Genomic DNA, 22,857 nt, shown 5'->3' with positions numbered 1-22,857 from the left:
TTTTTTATGGTTGAGTTTGGGAGTTCTTTTTATGCTCTAGATATTAATTCTTTGTCATATATGTCATTTGCAAATATATTCCCCCAGTCTGTACCTTGTCTTTTTGTCTTCTTAACAGGGTCTTTTGCAGAACAAATTTTTAGATTTTTGAGGAGGTTCAGTGTATCAATTTTCCCTCTGAGGGATTGTACTTCTGGTGTCAAGTCTAATAATTTTTTGCTCAGCCTCAAATCCTGAAGAGTTTTTCTCCTATTTTTTCCTAAAATGTCCATGATCCATTTTGAGTTCATTTTTGGATATGGTGTGTCATTTAAGTCAAGAGTTTTTGTTTGTTGGTTTGGTTTGGTTTGGGTTTTGCCTCTGGATGTCCAATTGCTTCAGCACCATTTGTTGAAAAGGCTATCCTTCCTCCATTGTACTGCTTCTGCACCTTTGTGAAAAATGATTTGGGGTACATTTGCAACAACATGGATGAACTTGGAGGGTATTATGCTTAGTGAAATGTCAGGCAGAGAAAGACCAATACTGTATGATATCACTTATACTTGGAATCTAAAAAATAAAGCAAACTAGTGAATGGAACAAAAAAGAAAGAGACTCACAGATATAGGGAACGAACTAGTTGTTACCAGTGGGAAGAGGGAAGAGGGGAGGGGCAAGATAGAGGTGGGGATTAAGAGGTACAAACTACTATGTATAAAATAAATAAGCTACAAGGATATATTGTACAGCACAGGGAATACAGCCAATATTTTATAATAACTATGAATGGAGTATAACCTTTAAAAACTGTGAATCACTGTGTTGTACACCTGAAACTTACGTAATATTGTGAATCAACTATACCTCAATTTTAAAAAAAGTGAAGGAGAAAAAATCAGTGGGGCTTATAGAGTGGCATCTATTTCTGGATTCTCTATTCTGTGCCTTTGATCTAATGCCACACTATAATTAGTAATCTTCAGGTAATAACCATACTGTCTTCATTACTGTAGCACATATGGAATTTTAAATGTTTTAGTAGTTACATTTTAAAAAGTAAAAAGAAACAGACACAATTAATATTTTTAAAGTTTTAGTTTTAACATAATTTTAAGTTCATGCCAAGTTGCAAAAGTTGTGATGCAGAGGTCCTAGGTACCCATCACGCCGCTTCCCCCAATGGAAACATCTTATAGAACTATTATATATAGTGTATTATCAAAACCAGCATATTAAGGAAATTCTGTGGCGGTCCAGTGGTAAGGACTTGGCACTCTCACTGCCGGGGCCCTGGGTTCGATCCCTGGTCAGGGAACCGAGATCCCAAAGGCCTCGCAGCCAAAAAAACCCCAAAAAACAAAAAAACAGAACATTAACATTGGTACAGTACAACCTAGGATTTCATTAGTTTTTGCATCCGCTCCTCTGTGTGTGTGTGTGTGTGTGTGGTTCTATGTCATTTTATCAGGGTGAAATTAATTAATAACATTTTATTTAACCCAGTATATCCAATATATTACCATTTCAGCATGTACTCAATATAAAAATTATTAGTGAGATATTTTACATTCTTTTATTCATACTGAGTTTTCAAAACCCACTCATACTTTACACTCCATGTCTGTGTACCATCTGTGCTACGATTTACTAAGTATTTGTCTCTGAATTGATTCACTTAAAAATTTATATAACTTACTTAAAAAGGCATTTTATATCCCTGCCATCAATGGAAAACCAATATGACTTGCCAAAAGAGAAGGAAACTCCAAAAATAAATAGAACGTGACAAAATGAAATAATTCAGTTCTACCTAGATGTCACAGGCTGCCCGAGGCCTCTCTCTCTTTGTTTAGAAGGGAGATTATAAGGTATTAAGGATAGATTAAAGACACGGTAGTGCCAGACTGGCCTTCCTCATAATCAGAAAAGTTGAATATGGAGACTTTCTCACACTGTGGTTCCGTATGCTGAGGCTGTGCCACGAACTGTCGAAAATGATCTCAGGACCAGCATGAGGATTCCGGTGTGGCAGGCCCCATGCTCGGGACTGGGAACCCAGAGGTACATTAGATAAGGTCTTTGCCAGTTTAGGGGGGTTCATGCAAAATCAGATGGAGGCAAACTCAGGGGCTTTAAGAGCACAGAGGAGGCACCTCCACCGGGCAGAAGCCTACCTGAATTCTTTGAAGAGGTTGCTTTCCAGGCGAGGAGACTGAGGAAGGGCTTCTAGGAAGAGAGACGCCTGCATGATGCGATGTGTGTGTGTCTGTGTGCATTTGTGTGGGGAGGGGCGGAAGGGCGTGCGGACGTGGGTAGCTGGGACGTAAAGGACGAGGGGGGTGGGGGCAGCAGTGAGAAGCAGGGCTGGAGAGGAAACAGGAGGAAGACTGCCGAGTGGGAGATGGACAGGAGGGGCCAGGCTGGGACAAGCAGGCACCAGGAAAGAAGGTCATCTGTGTGAGGGGTCCTGGAAGCCTAGCCTAGGATGGCAGTGGGAACAGGGAGGTGGGCTTGGATGAGTCTTCGGGAGGTCAGTGGGAGGGAGCTGCCCATGACAGGCTTGGGCAGGGTGGACCCAGAGCCTCTCTCTGGAAGTCCTGACTAGCTAAAGGACGCCCGCCCCTCCTAACCCTGGCATGGGGCAGGCTCCCTGCCCTCCCTCTTCTCCCTCCTGCCCCCTCACACCCTTTCGTCAGCTTGTCTGCCCCACTTGTGCCCAGAGGTCTGGCAGATTCAGAACCTCAGTTACCTGGGCTGTGCAACACAGAAATGAAGTAAGCTCCGATCTTCTCTGCTGAAATCTCACAAGGGAAACACTAGAAACCTGTGGCCCTTCTCTAAAGCCATTGCTGTAAGTAAAGGAAAGGGTCACTTTTATTCATCTTTGTGTTCTCAGCACCTACCCCCATGCTGGGCACCTGGGAGGCCCCTGGTAAGTGCATTGAGTGACTGGAGGAATGGACAAATGAGGCATCTTGCTCATCTTATGTTTCGTATGCCTAGGTTGGTGCCTAGCACATAGTAGGTACTTATCAACTTAGATGAACAAGTGAATGAATGAAGTAGGAAAAAGGAAAAGAAGGTAATAAAGAAGGAAAGGAACAGTCTGCTCACTTTAGTATCCCCAAGGCTTAGTATACTGCCTGGCACAGAGTAGGTTGTCAACAAATATTTGAATAAGTGTATGAATGAATGAATGAATAAAAGAAGGAAGATAGGAAAGAAGGAGGGAAAAATGGAAAGAAAGAAGTTGCCTTGCTCACTTTTGTGTATCCCCAGGGCCTAGCCAGTGCCCGGCACATAGTGCTCAGTTAACGTCTGTTGGATGTTAACTCCGTGAACGTTGGATGGGTGTTTCTAGGGCTCAGGGTCCCAGGTCAGAGCCACCATCTTCTGGGTTGGGTTGGTTGTCCCCTGGGATCCCACCATTCCAGGTGACCGTGCATCTGCCTTGGCAGGTGGACGAGCAGATGCATGCCTGCTATGCGCAGACCATGTCCGAGTGGCTGGGCTGTGAAGCGATTGTGCGGCAGAGGGAGCGGGAATCCCACGCGGCCGCCCTGGCCAAGTGCTCTTCGGGGGCCAGCCTGGACAGCCACCTGCACCGGATGATGCACCGGGACTCCACCATCAGCAATGAGGTGACGGGTGGCTCCCCTCAGGGAGCATGGGGCGGGGCTCTGCTCCATCAGGCTGTTGTAGGAAGGGTGAGGGCTGGGTGTTTGGGGCCTTGGGACAGAGTCTCACCCCTGGCTTTTAGGTGGAAGGTGACTTTGGAGTCAGACAGACCTGACTTCAAACTCCAGCCCCTTCATTTCTTAGCTCTGGGGCTCAGACAAACACCTTTACTTCTGGGCCTCAGTTTCCTCATCTATGAAATGGGAATGATCATTTGTATAGGGGAGATTTGTGTAGCGCTCAAACAAGCTAGCATATATAAAGTGCCCAGCACAGTGTTACACTTTCATTTGTTCAGCAAATGCTGTTGAGTACCTGCTATGTGCCAGGTACTGTCAGGAATGTCAAGAATGCTCCAGTGACCAGGTCAGACATATCTGTCCTGATAGAATCTCCAGTTTAGCATCCCAAAGCAGGGGATGAAAAGAAAGTCAATTCCCTTCACCAGTGGTAAATCCATCATCAATTGCCACACTAATACTGTGTCACAAACAACCCCCCAAAGCCAGTGATGTCCAACAGTAAACATATGTTTTTTACTCATGAGTCTGTGGGTCAGCCGGGCAGTTCTGCTCAGCTAGAAGGTTTGTTGATCTTCGTTGGCCTCTCACATATCTGGGGTGACTCGGCCCTGCTCCTCACTTCTCATCCTCCAGCAGGCTAGCCTGGCCATGTTCTCGCAGTGAAAGCAGATCTTAAAGAGAGAAAGCAGAAATGCACAAGCATTTTTTTTGTATTTGCCCTGTCGAGTTTGCTAACACCCCACTGGCCAAAGCAGGTCACTTGGCCAAGCTTAGCATCAGGATAGACAGAAACTAGAAGTTATAGGGCAAAAAGCACGAATACAGGGAAGGAGTAGAACATAGACATGCACACAACCAGTCCTTTGAGTTGAACTAAAATATTAGTTGGAAGTCTCAAGTGCAGAGCAGTTAAAGGTGGGGTTCTCTGGTTGTGGGTGGGAGGTGGAGGTCCAGTGGCTGCTGTGGCCTCCGAGGAGGCTCCAGGGAGTAGGGAGTGAGCCGCCGCCCCACTTTTATTTGATAGGTAGGAAGCTGAGGCCCTGAGAAGGGACTTGCCTGAGTCAGGGGCAGAGATAAGACCACACATACTGACTTCCAGCCCAGCAGCCCCTCCTGAGCTCAATGTGGGGACCCTGAGCCCGGATGCAGCCTCACCCTCACTCCATCCTACCCCATTTTCTCTCAGTCCTCCCAGAGCTGCAGTTCGGGCCGCCAGAACATCCGCCTGCAGAGCGACTCCAGCAGCAGCACACAGGTGACCTCCCGGAGGCCCCGCCCCTCCCCACCCATCCCCCTCCCTCCAACCTGGAATAACGGGAGTGGAGGTCCCTCATATACAGGTCACTCATGGTTGATCTGTTTTAGCTTTTTATGCTAGCATTAAAAATTGAAGTTTTACCTACACGAGTAATACATGAATCTCTTTTGCCTGTTAAAAAAATTAAAATATTACAGAGAAAACTAAATTTGGCTTTGACCATCCCTAATCCCCACATGCCCTCCCTAGAAATAACATTGCTATCTTCAGTTTGCTGTGTATCCTTCCAGACCCTTCTGTATGCCTTTACATACACAGAAATACATAGACAGTATGTAATATATTGCGATGTTTAGTAATCTTTTAAAATTTCTAAATAAATACCATCAGATGCATTGTTCAACAGCCTTTCATTTCATTCAGTGCAAAGAAAAGTTAACACATTCTCACTCAATATTAAAGGAAAAAACAAAGTGAAAAAATGTGCAAAGTATGTCACCTTTTGCATAAACAGAGGAAGTATTAATATATGTATGTATTTGCATCTATTTTCTAAAATGATGGAAGGATAAACCAGAAACTGATCAAATGGTTACTTAAGTGGGGTGAGGGGCACAGGGAAAGAAGCTACATGTCCCTGAATGTACTTTGTTTTCTAGTTTTGACTTTGGAGTTAGGTAAGTTAACTCCAAAAGCAATTTAATCGAAAAGAAATCTTTTTAAAACCAGAAGCACATGAAATTAACAGTAAATCAAGTTGGTGACATAACCACACAGAAGAAATATTTCAGGTGATCTTGGGACATGATCTTATACAGTCTGCCTTGATGGGATATGGCCTACAGACACAAAGAACCACAAATAAATCTTAGATATGTGTCCTGGAGGCTTGTCCATGATATTTCATATACATCTAACTAATTTTGAAGATTGATCCATAATAGTCCACCCCATGGATGCTTTTTTAGCCTGTTCCTTCTGTGGTTAACTAATTTTTTTACTTTAAAAAATTATGTGCACATAATTTTGTATGATAAAAGATATTCTTCCTCAGAGTCAACTACAATGCTTCCTTGTTTCCTTCTGAATTATTCTACGCTTATGTGTTCATATGGAGCAGTTTTTTATTTTCTACACATGGGAGCATGTATTACACCGTGTTCTGCCTCAGTCTTTTTACTGACTGTGTAGTGTTCCCCCGCAGACATGTTCCATATTTGAACCAGTCCCCTGTGGATGGATATTCAGGCTGCTGCTGGAAGTAGCACCACAATAGACATCCTAGTCCATCTGTCTTTGTGCACCTGGTCTGCAGGTCTTCGAGTCTGTGGACGAGGTGGAGCAGGTGGAGGCAGAATGCAGGTTGGAGGAGAAGCAGCCCAAGATCCCCAATGGGAACCTGGTGAATGGCACCTGTTCCCCAGACTCCGGCCACCCTTCCTCCCACAACTTCTCCTCGGGCCTCTCGGAGCACTCAGAACCCAGCCTGAGCACGGAGGACAGCGTCATGGACGCCCAGCGCCCTGCCCCACTGGTGATTCGACCCAGGGACAGCGGTGTGGATGACGGGCAGAGCAGCGAGGCCACCACTTCCCGGGATGAGGTCCCCCGTGAGGAGCTGGCTGTGCAAGACAGCCTGGAGAGCGACCTCCTGGCCAACGGGAGCATGGACGAGTTCGTGTCCATCACTGGCAGTATGGATGTAGCTCTGCCCGAAAGGGAGGGCCCTGCGATGGAGGGCTGGAGGGGCATCGAGGTGGGGAAGCAGAGCCAGGTGGGCAGTGAGGACGACCTCTCAGAGGAGCCCGAGATGGAAAGTCTCTTCCCTGTGCTCGCTTCTCTGGCCGTGACCACTTCTGCCAACAACGAGGCATCCCCTGTGTCTTCTAGTGGCGTCACCTACTCTGTAAGTCACCAGGATTCTCCTCAATTTTCTGCAGCCTCAGGAGGGTGGGAGTGTCCCACAAACCTCAGTTATCCAGAACGACCTCTGGTTCATTGCCTTTTCCCATCACGGAGGGTTCACTGTAGAAACCCATTTGGGAGAGAAGATAATATAATACTTAAAGAACACAGGCTTTGCAGACAAACAGTGCTGGGTTCAGATCCCAGCTTAGGTCCATCACTTTATCTTTCTGAGCCTCAGTTTCCCTATCTATCTCGTACCTTCCTCCCTGAATTGTTTTCAGAATTAGTGAGTCAAGGCCTCTGTGCTCAGCCCATAGCGATCAATAGAAACCTTGATGGTGAGCATCCTGATTTACACTCAGGTCCAATACCTTTTAAATATTTTACTTTCTTGCCAAAAAGCCCAAAGCAAAGGACATCAACTGAAAGGGAGGTTTTTCTGGGCCAGGTGTTGTATATCCATTTTCTTTTAAAGGACTTTTTATTTCTATCACAAAGAGTCAAACAGTCAGACAAGGCTGGATCCAAACACTGGAAGTTGTGCGCCCCACCTCTGCCCATTAGGCTCTCCCCAGAGGCAGTAGTAGTTACTTATTCTGCCCCAATTATCTGGTGTTTACCCTCATGTCTATAAATAATACACTTGTATTGCTACTTACTGATCTTTTTTTGTTTTTCTTCAGTTTTTGATATCTATTGACTCCCCACTGAGGAGGAAGAGGATTCAGTCTTCTTCCTTCCCCACCCCCCCGCCCCCACCCACCACACGATTGAAACCGTCCCAGTCCCCACCCATTCACTATGGTTATAGTAATTTTAGTTAAATGACTGTTCGGTGGTTATATTATTATTCGAATTTAATGCATAATCCATGTAGTAACCTGTATATGTTTTTTCTTTCCTGCAAAAAATTTTGTTTTTCCTAGAAGTATTTTCATTTCTTTGTTTGCTTTTTATTAGTTTGCTACATATATATTGTAGCATATAGATACACATATATATCAATCTTACTTTTTTCATCTATAAAATGGGGATAGTAATTCTATACATCTCATAGGATTATGTTGTTTTATTTTTTTTGGTTTTTTTTTAATATATTTTTTTATTTGGCTGCGCCGGGTCTTAGTTGCGGCATGCGGGATTTTCATTGCTGTTTGCGGGATCTTCATTGTGGTGTGCAGAATCTTTAGTTGCAGCCTGCAGGCTCTCTTAGTTGCAGCATGCGGGATCTAGTTCCCTGACCAGGGATCAAACACGGGCCCCCTGCATTGGGAGTGTGGAGTATTAACCGCTGGCCCACCAGGTAAGTCCCAGGATTGTGTTGTTTTATAAAGGAAAAAAAGAGAATTTTCAACACACGAAGTGAAAGAGGCTTTCTCAGGAAACAATAGCAACAAAAATAAAGTCGAACATCTGACTGGTCCAGGTAGAGGAAGTTTTTTTCAGTGATGACAGGAGAGGGCTAGGAGGAGGAAAGAGAATCTCTGGAAGACAGCCTCTGTGAGGAGTTGGGGTGTAATTGTTCTTTTCCTCCCCTCCTGGGGGCCCGCAGCCAGAGCTGCTGGATCTGTACACGGTGAACCTGCACCGCATCGAGAAGGACGTGCAGAGGTGTGACCGCAACTACTGGTACTTCACACCCGCCAACCTGGAGAAGCTACGGAACATCATGTGCAGGTGGCCGGGGTGGGTGGGGGGGATGGATCAGTCAGGGATTGGGAGGGGATGGCACTGGTGTGGGCTACGGGGAGCCCACTTAGAATCGCACTCTCTGCGGCTGGCACCATGCCCACCTTGAATCTCATTCCAGCCCATCCTGACAATTATATAACAATTATAGTAATGATGATAATAGAGGACATTTATTAAGCACCTACTGTATACCAGGCACTGTCCTGAGCCCTTTACTATCATCATTTCACTTGGTCCTCACAACAAGCCTATGAGGTAAGTGTTATCCCCTTTTATAGGTGAGGAAATAGAGGCTCAGAGGGGTACCACATTGCTCAGGGTCCCTCCAGGTGGGCAGTGGCTGTACGGGAACTCACCCATTTCTCTCGGACTCTAGAATCTCTGCTTTATTTCTTTAAGCCAGGATTTGGGGCTACTTGTTACTTTTCATTAAATAGTAAATATTTTATTTCTTGATATATGAAAGTAACCCATGCTTATTAAAAACCTGAATCAACCAAAGAAATCAGAAGTTCATAAAGTATAAAGAGAAACTTCTCCTTTTATATCCAGTCATTAATGCCACTCACCTAGAAGAAGAAACTACTGCTAACAGTTTAGTGAATATCCTCCCAAGCCATATATATGAGATATCTATATATATATATACACATATATAATAGATAGTATATTATATAATATACAATGTTATACTATATAACATATAATTATGCTTCATATGTAGTATATAATTATATAAATATATAGTATAATATGAATATACACGTTAATATATTGATATTTATTTAGATAGTAATTAATATTTAATGTAATATAATGCTATATAACTATATAAATATATAGCATGTAATTATACTATATAATATATAGTTATACTATGTAATATATAGTATAATATAATACGAATGCACACGTTTTAATTTTTTAAAAATGTTTATCTGCGTTGGGTTATACTATAAACTGTTTTTCTACAACTTGCTTTTTACACTCAACAGTGCACCCTGGACTTCTGTACATGCTACTTTAACTCAGGGTTTTGCAAGCTACTACTACAGCCCATGGGCCAAATCCAGCCTACCACTTGCTTTTGTAAATAAATTATTTTTTAGAATTTATCTATGCCCATTTGGTTGCGTATTATCTGTGATTGCTTCTGCAAAGTTATGTAGTTGAGAAAGAGAACATATGGCCTACACAGCTGAAAATACTTCTTATCTGGACCTCTCAGAAAAGGATTGCCAAACCCTGTTCAAACCGTTCTTATTAATAAATACCACCTCTTAACTATTCTGTCTTATGGTCTCCCAAGCAATTACTGCCACTCAAAATTTAGTTGATGAGATACAAACATAATTAACTTTAATACAGCATGCTACCTTAAAATTAAATAGTGCTGGGGGGGAAGGAAGGATAGACTGACTTTTACCTAGTTATGGCACCAGGAGAAATCACGGAAGGCCTCACGGTGGTGTGACCTTCGAGATGAATTTTGGCAAAAAGAGAAGACACTGAAGAAATAAATCATTTAGCACTGAAGTTAAGAGCACATACTCTGGAGTGAGGCCACCTGGGTTCAAATCCTGTCTCTACCATTTATTGTTAGGTGTATGACCTGGTGCATGTCACTTGGTTCTCTGTGCCTCATTACCCCTACCTGTGAAATGGGATAATAATAGTAACTTTTTCATAAGATTATTTTGAGAATTAAATGATACAGTACATGTATAGTGGACAGATCATACGGTAAATGCTTAGTAAATATTAGTTATTATTATTAAGGGACAGATGGAAATTCCAGGCAGAGGAAGCTACTGGGACAAAAGCACAGGGGCATGAATGTATGCTTTATTTGTACAAAGGTAAATACCTCTGCAGCTGGAGGGGAAGAAGCACTGGGAAGTGATGTGTGAGACTGTAAAGAGGGATTGGGAGGAAACTATGAACTCCTTGCACCCCCAGTTAATGAGTATGGACACTGTCCTGTCATGCAGTGGGGTTTTTGAGCATGTAGTGGTCTCCTTGAGCTGAGCTTTAAGAAGGACATCCTGGTGACTGAGCATAGGATGTTTGAAGAGAGTGAGATGGGGATGGGGATGCAGGCAGGAGGTTGAGGGAGTGGTCCAGGTGAGAGATGGGGACCAAACCAGGATGGAGGTAAAGGAGGAGGGGGTTGGAGAGGCATATTGTGGGGGCCATCACTGGGCATCTTGTGTCTCTCTTGTAGCTACATCTGGCAGCACATTGATATCGGCTATGTCCAGGGTATGTGTGACCTCCTGGCTCCACTGTTGGTCATTCTGGATGACGGTGAGTGTATCCTCCCTGCCCCAGACCTGGGGATGCAGTTTCCTTCCCACTACATAGAAGAGAGGTTAACCTGACTCTGTGACTCCATGGAATGGGTCAGTACAGGTGCTCAGAAGGCCTGTCCAGTGAACACATCAAGGTCCTAGTGAAATAAGAAGTTCTCTTATTCCATGTTGACCAACACTTATTTCCAGGTGTCCAACACCCAACCAACCTTTTGCTAGCCACTGCTTTTATAAACATGAGTGAGAACAAAGGAAAACTCTGACACAGACAGCTTCACTAGTGAATTCTACCGAACACTTAACAAAGAATGAATACCAATACTTCATAAACTCTTCTAAAACAGAGAAGAAGAGGGAACACGTCTCAACTCATCCTATAAGGCAGGTCCTTGTATGAGGACCCACTGGTACCCTGATACCAATACCAGACAAAGACATCACAAGAAACGAAAACTGCAGGCCAACATCCTTTATGAAATCAAAGGCAAAAATCCTCAACAAAACACTAGCAAACTAGAATCCATCAATATATAAAAAGGATTATATTTCAAGACCAAATGGGATTTATCCCAGGAATGCCGGGCTGGTTCAATGTATGAAAATCAATCAGTGTAATTCACTACATTCATAGAATAAAGGGCAAAAATCACATGATCATCTCAGTTGACAAAGAGGTGCCATCTGACAAAATTCAGCAGCCTTTCATGATAAAAACTTCAGCAAACTTGGAATAAAAGAGAACTTCCTCAACGTGATAAAAGGCATCTGTGAAAAACCCACAACTAACATCATACTCAATGGTGAAATACTGAACGCTTCTCACCTAACATCAAGAGTAAGACAAAGATGCCCACTTTTGCCACGAAAGGCCCTCGCCTTTACAGTTAGGGAAGAAAAAGAAATAAAAGGCATCCAGATTGGAAAGGAAGTAAAACCACGTATATTTTCAGATGGCATGATCTTGCCTATAGAAAATCCTAAGGAATCCAAAACACATTTAAACTAATAAACAAGTTCAGCAGGGTTGCAGGATAGAGGACCTATATAAAAGTCAGTTGTATTTCTATACAACTGCCATGAATAATCTAAAAATGAAATTAGGAAAGCAGTTCCATTTTCAATAGCATCTAAAAGAATAAAATGCTTATGAATAAATGTAACAGACGAAGTGCAAGATTTGTACACCAAAAACTATAAAACACTGCTGAAAACAGTGAACCAGAAACACAAAAACTTAGTTATTTTTCTTCCAGTGAGCATGTAATTCTTAATTGATTTGAGTTTGCAAATAGACAAACAGGTAAAAAAAAAAAAAAAAAAAAAAGAACAACAAAGAAAAAAAGACGACAAAATTGGATTCTCTGTCATCTCTCGCCCAACAGAGAATAGGCTTTCATTATACACCCAACAGAGATCACCAAATAGTCAGACCATAAGAGCAAATCCCCAGTCATTGCTGCCACCAATTCAGATTAACTTATTGAAGGTATACAAGCCAGAAGTGAAAACAAATACATAACATCAGTAGAAAAAGAAAAAAAGAACTAGAAGGTCAGAAAAAGTTCTGTTGCCACCGAGGATGTACAGGTAAATTGACTTAATTTGTCTCCATTGGATTAATCCCCTCAAACATCTCAGTGGATGACCTTCAGAACTGATAAAATACAATTTTCAAAAAGTTAATGTGTCTCTCTCATACAAATAAAATAAACACGTGACAAAGATTTTATTCAACTTATTAATGAGGAAACCAGTAAGATATGAAAACTGCCTCCAAGAGCATGTGAGAAGCTGGGCCTTTTAGCAACAGTAAAATAAGATTGCTGCCAGAAGGGACAAATCTGTAGAGACAGAAAATAGACTAGTGGTTGACAGGGACTGCAGGGAGAGGGAAATAGGTGATGACCTCTGATATAGAGAGAGTGTCTTTGGGGGGTGATGAAAACGTTCTGAAATGAGAGATTTTGGTTCACAGATGTGAATATACTAAAACCAGTGAATTATACATTTAAAAGAGTGGATTTTATGGTACGTAAACCTCAGTAAGGCTGTTTTAAAATGGGAAGTATGACTCCCAACTCTTCAGAGCTGAGCATAGTGACTTGCTTCCAGAAAGTTCAGTGTAGAAGGGGGTGGGAGGTGAGAGAGAAACCATGCAGTGGGGAAACCTGAAAACACTGCCTCTATCAGCTGGCCAAGGTCATCAACCATCCTCAGTCACACTGATACAGTATACCCTCGATATGATGTGATTAAAATGGCACCTTACCTACGTCTTTCTCCCAATAACCCATAATTCCAGTCTTATCATGAGAAAAACATCAGATAAATTCCAATAGGGAGGCATCCCGTAGAATACCTGACAAGTATTCTTCATAACTATCAAGGTCACCAAAAACAAGGAAGGCCTGAGGCACTGCCATAGCTAAGAGGAGCCTAGGGAGAGATGACAGTTGTATGTAATGTAGTCCTTGGATGAGTTCTTGGCACAGAAAAAGGACATAAGATAAAAAAACTATGGACTTGAGTCAATTATGTATCATCAGTGGGTCATTAATTGTAACAAACGTACCCTACTAATGGGAGATGTTAGTAATAGGGGGAACGAGGTGTGGGGTATATGGAAACTCTCTGTACACTCTTCCCAATTTTTCTGTAAATGTAAACTGTTCTGAAAAATAAAGTCTTTTAAAAAATAAATGAGATCCTACTGTGCCTCTGGAAACCTTCTCATAACTTTCCCCAAAGTTACTAGGTGTTAAGAGAGAAAAAAGGTACTATTTTCAAATAAATTTTTTAAACACTGGGTTGAACAATATAAAAGATTTTTTAAATTACATGACTTCTCAGAGCCTTTTCATTCTTAATATAGGTAGTGGCTCTCTAAGCAGCATTTCCCAATGTTATTTGACCCTTTCTTTGCATAAGGCCTGCAAACACCCTTCCAATATTAACAATTGCTCTTTTAATACAGTGGTTCCCAGACATGAGAATTTCATGAACCCTGTAGAATTTTTTTTTCAAAAAGTTTGGGACCAAACATTGTCAACTTTTCATTATAGCAAATAGGGATCTTCAAAACAGAGCATTTTGCTGTCACCATTGTTTCCTAAAATAAAACACTTCAGTACCTCTAAAGGTGGGAAGTATGTAATTAATTGGAGAGTGTTCCTTGAAATGGTATACATTTGTACTCCATTGTCCTTATGTTTCTCATTTGGCTGTGGACTTTGTGAACCAGCTCAGGGCCTCGGACCATCACTTTGGGACCTCGGGTTCCTTGGGCAGTGGCGCAGTTGACTGTTCCTCCTGTGCTCTTCCCGCAGAGGCGCTTGCCTTCAGCTGCTTCACCGAGCTCATGAAGAGGATGAACCAGAACTTCCCCCACGGAGGCGCCATGGACACGCACTTTGCCAACATGAGGTCGCTAATCCAGGTAGGACCTTGTGCTTTTCAATAATATAACTTATTCCGGCTCAGCCCAATGGACCGCAAGCCAACTTAATAGCCCCGCCTTGTTTAACTTGATTCAGTCTCTCAATCCTACTTAACTCAGCCCAGTTGAGTTAAACTAAAAAACTCAATTCAACTCAACCTTCACTCAACAGCTCAACTCCACTACATTCATTCTCACTGAGCATTTATTTGGTTCAGGCACTGTGGCTACACTGATGAACAAGACATGGCCCTCGCCCTTAACAGGATGTTTGATTGTATTGGTCCTTTTCTGCAAAGAAATATTTGAGTATATTTCTCTCTCTCTCGCTTTCTCTCTCTCTCTCTCTCTCTCTCTCTCTCTCTCTCTCTCTCTCACACACACACACACACACACACACACACATGCACACACACACCTTTTTTGAGATCAATTCATGTACCATAAAATTCACCCTTTTAAAATGTTGAATTCAGTGATTTTTAGAATATTCACAGGTGTGAAATCATCATCACTATCTAATTTCAGAACACTTTCATCACCCCAAAAAGAATCCCCATACCCATTAATGTCAATCCCTCCCCAGCTCCTGGCAACTACTAATCTACTTTCTGTTTCTATAGATTTACCTATTCTGGACATTTCATATAAATGGAGTCTCACAATATGTGGCCTCTTGTGTCTGACTTCTTTCACTTAGCATCATGCTTTCAAGGTCCATCCATGTTATAGCATATATCTGTACATCATTCCTTTTTATTGCCGAATATTCCATTGCATGGATAGACCACATTTTGTTTATCCATTCATCCACTGATAAACACTTGAGTGGTTCCCACTTTTTTTGCTGTTATGAATAATGCTGTTGTGTACATTCATGTACAAGTTTTTATATGGACATAGGTTTTCATTTCTCTTGGGGATATACCTAGGAGTGGAATTACAGCTGCACCAGTTTGCATTCCCACCAGCAACATATAAGGGTTCCAGTATCTCTTCATCCTCACCAACGCTTTGTTGTCTGTCATTTTTATTATAGCCATCCTAGTGCATGTGAAGTGGTCTCTCATTATGGTTTTGATTTGCATTTTCCTAATTGCTAATGATGCCCATTTGTTGCATCTCTCGTGCTTATTGGCTATTTGCACATCTTCTTTAGAGAAATGATGGGGTTAGGTTGAGCTAGGTTGACTTCCACCTCAAATCCTTTGCCCATTTTTAAACTCCACCTGGTTGTTAAGGGCTGTATGGTATCTGGTGTGGGGAGGTAGCATCATTTATTCAGCTGTCCCCTCTAGTCTAGCCTTTGCCCAGGAGACTGATGCCTATCTTTCCTTTCTCTGACAGATCCTGGACTCAGAGCTCTTCGAGTTGATGCATCAGAATGGGGACTACACTCACTTCTACTTCTGCTACCGCTGGTTCCTGCTGGATTTCAAGCGAGGTACAGACTTCAAACTGGAAACTTGTTCTCAGACTCTTTGTAGCAGAATCTCAGGGGAAAAGGTACCAGGGAGGTGAGGCTAGGAGGTGTTGTAACAAAGCCAGTGGAAGAGAGTAATGCCCATTTGTTAAGTTCTGACTATCAGTTCACCCAACTTATCTTGCAGAGACACTATGCAGTAGGTGTTGTCACAATCCCCATTTTACAGATGAGGAAACTAAGACTGAGAAGAACTAAATTCAGAGCTAGGAATAATAAAGCCAGGATTTGAGCCCCACTCTGGCTACCTAAGCCCAGTTCCCTTCCATTCTATTAAGCTGCTTATCAGAGGCCAAGAACTCTGAAGCCCATAGAGCATCTTTCACACGTGACTTAGAAATGATGTCTGACACGGTGCATTGCTGTCATGCCAATTTGGGGTGATGCTAATAATATCTAACCTGTATGGAGGTGTTTATTAAGGTCCAGGCACTGTGCTGAGCCATTTCTATGTATTATTTCTTCAGTCCTTTATTACTGTTAGTATCACCGCACTTACAGATGAGGAAAGAGAAGGGCTCATGGAGGGGAAGTAACTAGCCCAAGGTCACCTTACTAGTAAGTGATGGGGCCAGGATTCAGACTGAGTTTATTGGACATAGGAAGCCTTACTTTTCATCATTGCTCTATTCTATCTCTTTACCAGACCCAGAGACAGCAGCCAGCTCTGCCTGGGTGCAGGGGGAAAAGGAGATACCCCCATTGGTGCTAAAAGAGATGGAGGGAGCAGGGAGAGAGGGGGACACTGACCAAGGGGCAGGGCAAGGACAGGTCAATGTAAATCAAATCTGCACGTGCCCGGTTCCTCCACTTACAGGATGTCAGAGTTGGAAACTTACAACCCACCTGGTTTGCATAGCCTATTCTACAGAGGGGAAAACTGAGGCTTCTGTCAAATGACAGCGTCCAGGTCTCCTGTCTCCTGGCCTGAGCTCTGTCCACTGCTCCAGGACAGAAGCGCGGACCATGGCTGGCCTGGGATCTTTCCGGAGGGAGGGCAGCACCGTGAGCTCAGTGACTGACCCTTCCCCTGCGCGTGTGTGTTGGTGTCCCGGCAGAACTCATCTATGATGACGTCTTCTCTGTTTGGGAGACCATCTGGGCAGCCAAACACGTGTCGTCCGCCCACTATGTCCTGTTCATCGCGCTGGCGCTGGTGGAGGTCTACCGTGACATCATCTTGGAGAACAACATGGATTTCACAGACATCATCAAATTTTTTAATGGTATCCATGTGACCAGGGTCTTATCTGAGGGATGCAGGCTTCTGGAGGGCCCCTTCCTGGGGCCTGGAGAGGGATGGAGGGTCACTGAGACTGATACACCATGAAGGGGATGGAGGAGGGTTCTCCCCACTTCTTGCAGCTATTTCCAAATGGATGAGTTAACATCTTGTAATGCTGAGTGATCCCTGTGTGTTTTTCTCAGGGATCTGGCAGAAGGGGCCTAGGTGTTGAAATCAGGCTCAGGGAGCATCCCTGGCTCTGCCATTAATCAGCTGTGCCATGGACACGTCACTTCCCCTCTCTCTAAACATCTGCTTCCGCATCTGGGAAATGGAGTAACAGTGTCTTCTTCAGAAGGTTGACGTGTGTAGGGAAAGCAGATACAGGAAAGCAGTTGAAATGGCATGAAAAAGGCACAGTCTTTGCAATCAAACAGAGATGGATTCTGATCCCAGCCTTGCCACCTGGGAGCTGTGTGACTTGGGCAAGTGACTTTATGTCTCTGGGCTTCAGAGTCCTTGGGGATAAAATGGTACTAACACCTCCCTCACAGAGATGTCAGGAGGATTAAATGAGACCACAAGGATATAAAGCCCATCAGTCAGATGGTACTTGGCTCATAGCTGTTACTATGAATAGAAGCTGTTGCTACTATCAATATTATCACTATTAAAACATTTTCTTAAACTAAGGAAGGTTTTGGAAAAAGCAAAAGAAGAAAAAAGCCACCTGTGATGACCTTACACTGGAAACATTATTAGTTTCCTTTAAAGAAGCTGTTTTATTTTGGAATGATTTTAGATTTAGAGAAAAGTTGCAAAGATAGTACAGAGAGTTCCCAATACACTTCACCCAGCTGCCCCTAATGTTAATATGTTACCTGATCCTAGTACATTTGTAGAACAAAGCAATTAACATTGATATATTATTATCAACTAAACTACAGACTGACTTGATTTCACTTGGTTTTTAACTAATGTCCTTTTTCTGCTCCAGGATCCAATCCAGGAAACCACGCTGTACTTAGTGGGTTCGTTTTTTAAAAAATGTTTTTTCCATCTAGTCTTTCCCAAAGTAATGGATATTTTTATGTTGTTACCATTTCAGAATCCAGTTGTATCTAGGGTTTTTTCCGCTTAATGTTTTAAAAACCATCTTCTATATAATCATTTTTTAAGACAGCAGAATATACCTCAAGTGACTGTTCATAACTTACTGAACCGTCCCTTCTGATTGGGCATCTAGGTTGTTTTTGGTTTGAGGGTGTGATTGAGAACCCAAAGCAATTCCTGTCTTAGCGTGGAGGTTCTCAAACTTTCTCAGTTCATGGCACCCCTGATGTCTCCGTAAAGTTTTCGTGGCACTCGGACCAAAAGTTCCATTCACTAACTAGTTAGGTCCAAACCACCTAATAAGTATATCTCTCCTAACAACTTAGTAGCCATTTGAAAAAATAATACGTGTAAGTCAAAAGAAAATCGTATTTTTATTTTATATTTAAATAAGTACAGTTACTGGGACTTCCCTGGCGGTCCAGTGGTTAAGACTCCGTGCTCCTGATGCAAGGGACATGGGTTCAATCCCTGGTCAGGGAACTAAGATCCCACACGCCACACGGCGTGGCCAAAATAAATAAATAAAAATAAATAAATAAATAAGTACAGTTACTAATGGGTGTGTTCACCTGTTGGGCTTTGCACAACTTCTCAAACCTTGGAATCATTTTGAACCCCACCACCTTCATTTCCTATTCCACAGTGATTTTCACATGATAGTTGCTTTTATCACGGCAACTGCTTGCTGAAAACCTAGTTTTTGCAAAGCTAGAAAGCCGTTAATAGGAATGTCATGAAATTTGCAAACTCACTTGCATTAGCAGTTTATGTGGTGTTCAGTAGATGTGGAAGATAGCTGTATTTCCCTCAAAGTTTCCATGTGTTCACTGTGGCACCCTGGGATTCCTCAGCACCCAGTTTGGGAACCACGGTGTTAGTGTTTTTTGTTTGTTTGTTTGTTTTTCTTCTACCAAATCATTTCTTTCTTTCTTGTTTTGTTTTGTTTTTCTGAGGTTTTTTTTTAATGTTACTTATCCCTATTTTTATTTGTTTTTATTTCAACTTTTATTTATTTATTTATTTACTTGCCTGTGTCGGGTCTTAGTTGCAGAGCGCAGGATCTTCGTTGCGACATGCAGGATCTTTCATTGCAGCATGCGGGCTTCTCTCTAGCTGTGGCATGCAGGTTGTCTCTCTCTAGTTGTGGTGCGCAGGCCCCAGAGCGCGTGGGCTCTGTAGTTTGCAGCACGTGGGCTCAGTAGTTGTGGCACGCGGGCTTAGTTGCCCCATGGCATGTGGGATCTTAGTTCCCTGACCAGGATTCAAACCCATGTCCCCTGCACTGGAAGGTGGGGACTACCACTGGACCACCAGGGAAGTCCCCAAATGAGTTCTTTATGATAAATGTCTAAGTTTAGGATTACTCTGCTTTGAAGAGCTGATCATTTTATGTCACTCTCGACAAAGTGATTACTGGTCCTTTCTCCCCTCCCCTCCCCCTCTCCTTCTGTTGCTTCCTTCCTTCTCTACTTTTAAGCATCTACCATGTGCCTGGCATTGCTTTCTTAAAAGGTGTCCAGTCATCATGTTTGTAGGAGGGTGGTGGGAGGACCTAATTTTTTTTTTAAACACACACACTGAGAGTCAGCTTCGTCTCGTTTGATCTCACAGTAACCTTGTGAAGTAGGTACTGTTATGGTTCCCATTTTACAGATGAGAAAACCGAGGTCTGGAGATGCAGGCCTTCCCCAAAGTCTCTGCTTCCAGAACTGCTCTGGGGGTGATGCCAGATGATGATGATGATGGGGATGCCCCAGAGACCTCTCTGGGCACTGAAAGTGCGTCCCGAGGATGGACACAGAAGGAGGCTCATGAGATCTTACTTCCGCTCTTTCAGAAATGGCCGAGCGACACAACACCAAGCAGGTCCTGAAGCTGGCCCGGGACCTCGTGTACAAGGTGCAGACCCTGATTGAGAACAAGTGAGGACCACGTCACCCAGGCAGCGTCACCCAAGCCTCTGCCCACCTGCCTGTCCCGCCTGCTTCTCCTCCTGGCCGCCCAGGGAGCAAGGTCCTGGCATCTGTTCCCGAGCATGGACCTCTGTGCAAAGAGAAAGTACCCCAACTTTGGCCACCAGGCAGGTGGGATCGAGGGATTGCCCCTTCAGTTCAGCCTTACGTTTTTCTGTTTGACCAAAGATTGCCCAAGTCTGGGATTTCTCCCTTGTGGGAGTTGGGAGTTGTTGGTGTGCGGAGGGAACATCTTCGTTCGTGGTCCCCAGAATGGTCTCCTCCCTCTTCTCTCCCATCCCTCCAACTGTCTGGTCGGATGAGACTTGGGGAGGGAACTTTTTGGAAACTGGTATAAGAGAGGTCTGTGGGGCTACCTCTGTACTTTGAAAGGGGCCTTTGGAGATGTTCCAGAACGTGGCTGGAAGGTTGGCCTAGAGCAGAGCACTGTTGACATTTAATGCTTTTTTGAGGGATGCTGCCCTGTGCACTGTTGGAATTTGAGCAGCATCCCTGGCTCTACCTACTACGTGCCAGTAGCACCCTCCTCCCCAGCCCCTTGTGACATCCCGGAGCACCTCCAGACATTGCCAAATAGCCCCATTTGAGAACCACTGGCTTGGAGGAGGGGCTACAAGTGTAACTCCCTCTCCACTTTCTTTGTACCTGAGCCGCCTATATCCTGAGACTTTCTTCCATTTAGAAAAGGCACATGGGGTCCTTTGCACATCTCTCTTGGGGTCCGGGATTTCAACCGTTGTATATTTCTCATTTTTTCTCCTCCATCTGGCCCAGGAGAGACTTTTTTCTTCTTTTAAAGAAAGACGTCTGCCTGTGAGAAGTGTCTGTAAGCATGAGATAGGCCTCTTCCGGGTCCTGCTCAGGAGCCCCCGGGCAGGGCAGAGTCCACATCCCCTTCCTCTCTTCCTAGGGAGGACCTCGCCTCTCCTTCCATACATCGGGTCTGATGTTCCAGAAGCTTGGAAGATGTGTGTTGGTGCAAGCCACTTGTTTAGGGAGGCTGGCTTTTCTCTAAGTGCCCTTGCTCACTCAGGACAAAGGAGGGAAAGGAGGACAGAGGTTGGCCCAGGTAGGGTATGGCGGGTGTTTTCCTTGGGAAAGAAACATCAGCTGATGAACTGGTGCCAGGGTCACAGACCAGACTGGAAATGGTCCCCTCCATGTCTTCACACAGAGGGTCACCAATCCCCAAACAGACCCTAAGCAAGCTAGTTTACCTGCCTACCTGTCCTCCCAAGAGAGAGAGTGGTCCTGCCAGCCCTTCTCTTCCGAGAGTGTACGAGAGTCGGGAGAAACAGTGAGAGTTGGGGAGGGATGCTCGTCCCAAGAATGGCAGGTAGGATTTTGGAGAGGGTAGGAGACTCGTCAAGCACTTTGAAGCATTCGCAGAGAGAGTGCATTAGTCCTTCCGTCCTGAGCAAACCAGGAAGGGGAGCAATCCCTGCCTGGCGTGCTTGTGAAGGCCCTTCCCTTGGACCCAGCACTTTAGGTTGCACTGAACTTCCGCCTGAGTATGGTCTCCTGGGCAGGATGGATGACACTAGATGGCCCTCGCTTCCAAAGAACGCTCCGTGAGAAATGCATCTCCTCGCCCTAGTCCCCCACCTTCCCAAGATGGGAGAAAATGTATGAAAGTCCCCTCCAGATAAAAGTTTATATTGCCATTCAACTGTTCACTACAGAGGATGTTATTTTAGCAAGACCCAGGTCCTAGACCTTCCGATTCTTATTTATTTTTTGACAGACTAGTCTGAAAGTACAGCACAAAATCTCTTCTCTGCCTTCTCTCGTGGTGTTCCAGAGAGCGTCGTGGTTGTGATTTGGAATAACTCCTATTTATTCGGCTTACTGTGTTTATTTGGATCTTTGTACGTTGTGTGTGTCCTTGTGTCCCTGAATCGTATGCGTGTGAGTTGTTTTATCTATGGAGTGCCCTCCTTTCCTCAGTGTTGCCAACATATCTTGTTACAGTTTACTACAGAGTTGTGTCTATATAGAGAGAAAATATATAAACAGAAACATGTGAACCTGGGTTATTTTTTGTTTCTTTGTTTGGGGATTTTCTTTTTAATTTGAAAAAAAGAAATGCTTGCTTCTGAAGACTATGTCCTCATACCCCACCCTCCACCCCACCTCAGTGACCCAGACACAGAGAGGGACGTATTCTTATGATACGCCCTGGTCTTTCCCCTGAAAGTTCAAGGCTGGTGAATCTCATCTCATCCTTTGTATCAGCTAGCTGTTACCACAAGTAATGCTGTGTAACAAACCACCCCAAATCTTAGTGGCTTCAAACAGCCATTTATTTAGCTTGTGATGATTCTGTAGGTCAACAATGTGAGCTGGGTTCAGCTGGGCGGTTCTTCTGGTCTCAGCTCGACTTCTTTGTGTGTCTCTGATCAGCTGATGGCCAGCCAGGCAACTCTGCTTTTGACAATTGGCCAGCTGTTGGCTAGGATAGTGGGAGAAACTGGGCCGTGTATCTCTCATCCTCCATTAGGCTAGCTCAGGCTTGTTTACATGGCCATGATGGCAGTTTCTAAGAGAGCAAACAGAAGTGTGCAATGCCTCTTGAGACCTAGGATTGGAATTGGCATAAAGTTATTTCTACTATATTCTTTTGGTCAAAGAAGTCATATGGCTGAGCTCAGATTGAAAGGATGGAGAAATAGATTCCGCCAGTTGATGGGAGGTTTTGAAAAGTGACAATGAAAAGGGCTGTAACTACAGGCACGGAAATAATTGAGTATTTTTGCAAACAGTCTACCATG

General features: G+C 43.8%; 1 protein-coding gene across 6 annotated transcripts in view; it reads left to right on the top strand.

Annotated features, from left to right (window-relative positions):
- Positions 1-22,113, top strand: part of SGSM1 (small G protein signaling modulator 1) — a 78,140-nt gene extending 56,027 nt beyond the window's left edge. For all 6 annotated transcript variants that reach the window (XM_060121224.1, XM_060121223.1, XM_060121220.1 and 3 more), the window contains 9 exons: positions 3,441-3,623; positions 4,870-4,938; positions 6,257-6,847; positions 8,402-8,526; positions 10,766-10,848; positions 14,180-14,289; positions 15,637-15,733; positions 16,831-16,998; positions 19,951-22,113. In XM_060121224.1, the coding sequence (XP_059977207.1) occupies positions 3,441-3,623; positions 4,870-4,938; positions 6,257-6,847; positions 8,402-8,526; positions 10,766-10,848; positions 14,180-14,289; positions 15,637-15,733; positions 16,831-16,998; positions 19,951-20,039 (1,515 nt within the window). In that variant the 3' untranslated portion in view covers positions 20,040-22,113. The remainder of the gene's footprint in view (positions 1-3,440; positions 3,624-4,869; positions 4,939-6,256; positions 6,848-8,401; positions 8,527-10,765; positions 10,849-14,179; positions 14,290-15,636; positions 15,734-16,830; positions 16,999-19,950) is intronic.
- Positions 22,114-22,857: the final 744 nt, after the last annotated feature.

The sequence above is a fragment of the Lagenorhynchus albirostris genome, chromosome 14 (assembly GCF_949774975.1).
Source record: "Lagenorhynchus albirostris chromosome 14, mLagAlb1.1, whole genome shotgun sequence".
In the NCBI taxonomy this organism is placed as follows: Eukaryota; Metazoa; Chordata; class Mammalia; order Artiodactyla; family Delphinidae; genus Lagenorhynchus; species Lagenorhynchus albirostris.
The sequence above is the reverse complement of the archived record's forward strand: the minus strand, read 5'-3'. Positions and strand labels throughout refer to the sequence as shown.